The 7,332-nt window shown below is 41.3% G+C and overlaps 1 protein-coding gene across 1 annotated transcript; it reads right to left on the bottom strand.

Moving 5' to 3' along the window:
* Nucleotides 1–1,077: 1,077 nt before the first annotated feature.
* On the bottom strand, nt 1,078–7,220 carry CSUI_004917 (dynein heavy chain family protein; the record flags this gene model as incomplete). Its single annotated transcript, XM_068065098.1, has 6 exons — nt 7,023–7,220; nt 5,855–6,186; nt 4,227–4,599; nt 3,470–3,580; nt 2,357–2,570; nt 1,078–1,373 (listed from the first exon to the last, which is right to left on the bottom strand). Coding segments are annotated over exons 1-6 (1,515 nt in total), but the record flags the coding sequence as incomplete, so codon positions are not given.
* Between the last annotated feature and the right edge of the window lie 112 nt (nt 7,221–7,332).

The raw sequence follows: 7,332 nt of genomic DNA, 5'->3' as shown, positions 1-7,332 counted from the left end.
GAGATATGAGAAGGAAGGGAAGAAGGGAGAAAAGGAGGAGGAGGTGAGAGAGGGAATGAAGAGGAAGAAATGAAGGAAAGAGAGAGAGAGAGAGAAGAAGAGAAGAGAGCAGGAGTTGTGTTTGATAGAATGAAGATGGGAAGGAGAAAAGGATAGAAGAAGATCGAAATGTCTAGATCGTGGGAAAGATAGACACCGTGAAAATGAAACTGGAGAAAGGAGGGAGAAGATAAAAAGAAAGAGAGAAAGAGAAAAAGAAAGAGAAAAAGAGATACAGATAGAAAGAAAGAAAGAGAAGATCGCGTTGGAACGGATGGAGAGGAGAGAAGGGATGAGGAATAGAGTCTTTGTATGAGAAGGGATGACAGAAGAAGATCACGAGAGGAGGAGGAGATGATAGAAAATGACCTTGCCGTTTTGAAGGGAAGAGATCCGTTCACTTCCTAGAGGATTAGTCAGGTGTACATACACGGGAGAGAGTTATTCGGCATACAGTAGAGTAGCAATGAGAAAGAATACACAAGAGAGGGGGGATCCCACGTGGCGATGACCTCGTGGGTAGGAAAGCAAACGATTGAAAAAAAGAGTAATGATGGATCTTCGTACATACAGTCATTTAGAGATATCTGCCTATTCTTAAAGAGAGAGAAAGAGAGAAAGAGAGAGAGATCTATTGACGAAGAAGATTCAAATCAATTCTTAAGGAACATCCTTCTCTCGCTTCCTATCTACGCTAAGACGAAAATACTGGCAGGGCATATGGCACATACATGTATATACATATCTATCTATCTATCTGTCCGGAAGAATATCTTTCCGATCCTCTATTCAGTCATATATACTTGTATAGATACATCTGTATGTATCTACACATATATATGCTATAGATCTCGACGTGACTAGGATAGCTGTCGAAGCGAGTCTGTTTTGAGAAATCTGAGAGATGTCTGTTCTTTGAATTCCTCTTAACAAAATGAGAGAGAGAGAGACCATTTTTATCCTCCCCTTTTCAGCCATAGACGCATGAAGAGATAGCGAGAGCGAAGTTCTGTCTTTTTCTTTCCTTCTCCGACTTACTCGTATATCATTCTTGAGATCTTTCACGTCGTATTTGGAGGAGATAGTGATTTGAAAGGGTGTGCAGGAACTAATGAAGGCAGAGAGACGCGAGAGAGACTGCTTGCCTGACCCCCCCACGCCTACGAGAAGTGCATGCCCTGCATTATTGTTGATGATGCGCGTGATACGGCAGATATGCTTCATTGCGTCTTCAAAGAGAACTAGATCCATCACTGGATTGACGTCGTTATACTCTGCTAAAGCTTCCTGGAGTAAATGAGACAACTCTGCCATCGAAGCGATCCGATCATAACCTGAAAAGGAGAAAGAGAACAGACAAAAAAGGGACAAGAAAAAGAACGAGATGGATAGACGACCGAGCGCAGAACAGATATAGAAGGAATAGGAAAGAGTTGAAAAAGAAAAAGGAGATGAAAGAGGAAGGAAGAGAAAGAAAAAGAATAGAGGGAGTAAGGGATCGTTCTGGGGTGGAAGAGTTGAGAGTGTGTCTTCATGGGGGATGCCGCCGTTCACAAACTGTGATGAGGTGTATATACACTCCAAGGGGGAGTCACGCGGTTGTCGTTTTCCAAGCTTGTCGTTTTTTCTTAAAGATTCAGTGGCTAGCTATGTAGCTCGCTAGCTAGCTAGCTACTTAGCAGTTAGCTATGTCGAAGTGTCAAAGGAAACACACTCTATGATGCTGTCTGAAGCCTGTCTGGATTGTCTTTCTTTCCAACAAGCTATTCTTTCGGTTGAAGACATGACCCTTCAGTCTTCTCTCTCTCTCTTTCTCTCTAGCAAGAGACAAGGTAGACTTGTCCTCTCCTTCTTTCCTTCCTCAGGAAGAAAAAGAATGGATTCTCTGAACCCTCTTCTAGCACAACTCTCTCACTCTAGTCCTTATCACCCTCATACATCTCTCTTTCTCTCTCCTTTCGTACCTATCTAGATATATATATATATATGTAGATATAGATATCCATATAGAGAAGCATCTGCATTGTTTTCTTTCATTCTCGTCAGCCCTCGAAGAAAGAAGGCCCTCTTCCATTTCGAGTTTGTGAGTAACGGAGCCATCCGACCTTCATGCGTCTTACATCTTCTCATACTAGACATATATATACATATATAGACCGAGAGAGAAAGATATATTGAAGATAGATGGATGGATTGAAGACCGATAGATTAAAGATATTTGGATTGCACATCGATTGCGATGCATGACTTTCTTTCTTTTCTTTTTCTCATTCTTTCCTCCTTCTTTCTTTGTCTGTGTGTCTTTTCAACTTCTTACTGGAGTCTTGGAAGCCTTTAGCAAAGTGACAGAAGACAATGGGTTCGGGATTCTTTGCTTGAATGAACTTGGAGATATTTAGCTTTCCGAACATTTTCTTCGTTAGATCTGCGGCGCTCGCCTTATACTTGGTAAAGTCGGCCTTACTGACTAGCCTGTCTCCATACGTTCTCTCGCATTCGTGAAGCCACATCAGGACAAGCTTATCAGGCTCCTAAAGAGAGGAAGAAATACACACCTTACACCAGCAGGCATATATCCAGAGATTTACATACACATATGTGCATGTATAGTCATCTGCAGCACTCATAGTCTTGAGATCTCTTGAGGATATCCCTCCTACGCGACTCGACAGATGCCTATGTACATCTGTAGATATGTGCATGCACAGCAATGCTGAAGAGGCAGGGAGAGTACGGGAGATGAGGTAGAAGTGCTTAGGTGGGAAAGCACACAAGAATCTAGACTCTCTTGTCTCTTTTTATGTCCTTCTTGTTTTTTCTCCTCTATCTGTATATACAGCTGAGTGGTCATACATTGTCTATCTTTCATCTATTTCTCTATTTCGGTCTATTTCTCCAACATTCCTCTATCACTCTCTCTCTCTTTGTTGGGCTGTGCTTCCTATCTCTCTCTAATCTCTCTCCTGATGGGTATTCCACCAAAAGTTCACAGCGACGAGTGACCTCTTGACGTCGCATGCTGCCTGCCTAGCCTTTCAAATATACCTACATATACAGACATATACATAAATACGTACATTCATATATATATATATATGTAAAGCTCTATACAGATGGCAGGGGTACATGTAGACTGGTCTCATTGTAAGACCTCAGTGGGGCTTCATTTTTTCTCTCGAGGTGTAGATACACCTCATCAACCGAAAAGAACCCTAGAGAACGTGGACGCAGCCATCTCTTTCTCTCCATAGATTTCTATCTTCAATCTATCATTAATCTATCTATCTTCATTCTGTCCGTCAAACTTTAATCTATCTATCTATTTCTAGGAATGCACGTTGTGTGGTGTATGTGTTTGAGGAGTGCTAGTGAATGAAGAAAACGATTTATACTTCTTCTTCTTCTTTTCCTTGCCTTGCCTTGTTTATACCTGATAGAGCTGAGGAGTGGCGGCGAGGAGGCCTTGGAAGACAGTACTTAAATGCCTCATGTTAAACTCGTAGTGAAAATTCGCTGCTGTCTTACGGAAAGCTTGGACTACCTGCACACCGAACAAAGAAAGATTGACGAAAGGAACTGAAGAGAGATCAATGACAAAGTAAAGAAAGAAGGAAGAAGCAAAAGACGAAAGAAAAGAAAAGAATGGAAGAAGGAAAAGATGAAAGAAGAAAAGAAAAGAATGGAAGAAGGAACGAAGGCAGAAAACCGCAAAGTCTTTCAATGCCTGGCAACCTAAATACGTACACGTATACACATCTATCTATCTATCTACCCATCTACATACATCTATCTATAGATATATATATTTATATATCTATCGATAGATGTATGCGTATGTATACATTTGAGGTAAGACGGTTGATGTCGCTACGTAGGCAGTGGTGAAGACGACTAGGGCGTCATAAGAAGAAGAAGAAGTATGAAGAGAAGAGAAGAGAAAGAAAGAAAGACTCCTTTGCCTTCCTACCAAATCCCCATGAAAAGACTCTCTCTGTCTCTCCACCTATCCCGGCGTGAAGATATACAAAGAGATAGGCAAAAGAGAGATAGAAGAGTAAAGATAGACTAAAGATTGATAAGAAATTGAATATAGATTAAAGATAGATAGGAGACTACGATCGATAGAAGATTAAAGATGGACTAAAGACCGGTAGATAGGTGGATTGAAGATAGATGGCGAGTCTTACCTCTGTATGTAGAGAGAGGGTGGCCTTGACAACGAAGGAGATATGCTCCTGCACGGCTTTTCTAAAGTTTCTTTTGACGAAGTAGTTGGATAAGATAGTGTTGTATATAGTAAAGAGAGACGTTTGCTCCGGAAGAGGAACGCTAAGGGTCCAGAAATGTCTTTGGAGGCGAGGATTGATGGTGAACGAGCCTGCTGCGGGGTTGAGACAGGCTAGGTATTGTGTATTGTTGATATCCTTCAGCTGCATTTTGTTTCGATCGTACCAGTGCTGATAGTCGAGGTGCTGACGTAAGAGAGCTATGGCTGTCTGCGTATTGTATGGATCGAGCTGGGGCAAGTTCAGGTCGTCCAGGAAATATATCAAGCGTAACCTAAAGAAAAGAAGAAAGAGAAAGAGGAGAAAGAAAAGAAGAAGAAGATGGAGAAGAGGAGGGAAGAGAAGACAACATGATTGAGGAGAGACATGAAGAGGAGAGAAGGCAATCCGTGGAGACTTCGATTCGCTATCTATTGGGTTTCTCTGGGACATCTTCACTGTAGACATGTAAATAAAGAAATACACATGCGGCAAGAGAGATGAGAATTGATCTATAGACATAGTCACATAGACATGCATATCTATCCATATACACACATACATAGACATACAGATCCATCAATATATATCTATATATATATGCATGCATACTCGTATGTTTACATATACATATGTATATACGTATAGACTTATAGACGGGACCCTCTGAATCTCCACATGAATGGAGAAGCTTGTAGGAGTTTTGCTATGCGTGTGGCTGTGCGTGTGTTGTCTCTATTCAGTAGTTTGCAAGTAGACCTAGCATATAACCTTTAATCGCTAAAGACAAGGCATGCTCTCCATGTACAGTCCACTCTTCTTCTTCTTCATTCAGAGAAGACCAACAGGAATATGAGGCGTACACATATATATATTTATATATATACAGAGATGAGAAGGTAGGTATCCGTGTCTACAAGCAATGATACATGTCTATATATATATATAGACATGAAGGTGTACTTGCTTCATGGAACGGTGGTATATGCTAACATTGTCTCAAAGTTAGGGAGAGGTAGCTAGATAGATAGACAGATAGTCTCAAACACATGGAGTAGTAGTAGTAGTAGGAGCAGCCAGCCAAATCCCTCCAAGGTGGGCGTGGGGAGGAGGCCCGGTACCTATCACGGCCTGTCTGTCTGTCTCTCTCTCTCTCTATCTATCTCTTCTCTATGAAACCTCTCGGTATAAATGTGTAAAGGACTGTATCTATCTATCTATCTTTAGTCTATCTATCTTTGATCTATCTGTCTGTCTATCTTTAATCTATCTATCTGTAGGTCAGTAATCGTTGTTACGGAATGAGGATCTAGATATATATAGGTATGTCTATGTATTTAGATGATGAATGTCAAGCCATTTGGATTCCTATCGAGAGGATAAGATAGGCAAGAGACACATGGAGACACACAAGAGACCGTCACTTCACAGACAACCTATCTCTCTATCTATCTTTGATCTCTCTGTCTATCTGTCTCTTGTCCTCTCTCTAGGTCTTTTATCTTCTTCTTCCGTTTCTTCTTCTTCTTCTTCTCATCTGTCTTTCTTACTTTCCAGGAGGTCCATATTGTCTTCCTGCCTTCTTTTCGAGAGGCTGTTCAAGCAGCGTTTGGAGGAGAGCAGAGTTGGTATAGAAATTAAAGTTGATGGCATAACTCGCATAGATCTCCTTGTTCAGGCTTCTCAACAGACCTCTACAAAGCTGAGACTTTCCGCATCCAGCCAGTCCTATCAACATGACTGGGGCATGTATGTTGATAAGTGTATTGATAAAGTGCTGCATAGCGACCGTTTCAGGTGTAGCTACAGTTATCTCAGCTGCAGGCTTGTCTGCGTCGAAGTCCATTTCCGGCACTAAAGTCTCCCAAAGCTCCAGCTTCGCCTAAACAAAAGCAAGAATTTGACAGACACGGAGACAAGAAAAGGACAAAGACACGACCGTAAAGAAGGAGAAAAAGAGAACGAAAGAGTGAGAAAGAAAGAAAGAAAGAAAGAAAGGAGAGAGATAGAATCTTGATCGAGAGGAGGTGAAAAGGAATAATGCTATGCACAGGCGTCAAAGGTGGGTTTCCTATCCATGGAAATATATACATATATATAGATATATATATGGAGAGATAGATAAATAGATAGATATACACATATCCACATTATTGCCCGTGTATTTGTCTACAGACTAGACAGCTATCCTATCTCTCTCACCCTGGCAGATTCTTGCTATAAAATGCAAACATACATATAGTTCCATATCCTGATATATACGGTAGATCTATCTATCTATCTATCTCTCCATATCCACTTCTATGTATATACATATATATGTAGATGGGTAGATAGACAGAGAGAGAGATAGATATATCTACATATAGATATAGAGGTCCAACAAGAAGATTACTACGATGCTGATGAGTATTAAGTCCAAACGAATATGTACCAAGGAAGGGAGAGAGAAAGAGAAAAGAAGAGAGATAAGAAAGAAAGAGAGAGTTTGATCTCCATTTTCTTCTTCGTCTTGTCCCTGTCACGCACAGACACCCGTATGTATGGAACTTCCTTCTCCCTATCTCTCTCTCCCTCCCCCCTCTGTTTGCATGTATGCAGTCATTCTTTCACTCTCCTTCTTCCTTTCTCTGCTTCTCTTCTTCTTATGATTAGGAAGATGGCGAGTGAAAAGAATAAGAAGAGTGAGAAGAAGAAGGAGGAGAAGGAGGGTGATACCTGATCGACGTAGTATTCAAAGATCGTTCCTTTATTTGGGAATTTGATAGTCTTCCATTCGTTGCGCCACCACGTGTTGAACTGACGGCGATAGTCTATCCCGTCCTTTTCATGCAGACACCCCCCGCAGGCCCAGATGAAACAAAACACGAAGGAATACTCCAACGCTTGCGGATCTTCTCCTAGCATGCCCTCCAACTGGAAACGAAAGAGAAAAGAAAAGACACAAAGAAGAAACGAGACAAGAAAGAACGATCTGACAAAGAGGAAAGAACGAATGGAAAAAGGAAAGAGAGAAGAGGAACGGGAG

The sequence above is a fragment of the Cystoisospora suis genome, assembly GCF_002600585.1.
Source record: "Cystoisospora suis strain Wien I chromosome Unknown contig_2355, whole genome shotgun sequence".
Taxonomy (NCBI): domain Eukaryota; phylum Apicomplexa; class Conoidasida; order Eucoccidiorida; family Sarcocystidae; genus Cystoisospora; species Cystoisospora suis.
The sequence above is the reverse complement of the archived record's forward strand: the minus strand, read 5'-3'. Positions and strand labels throughout refer to the sequence as shown.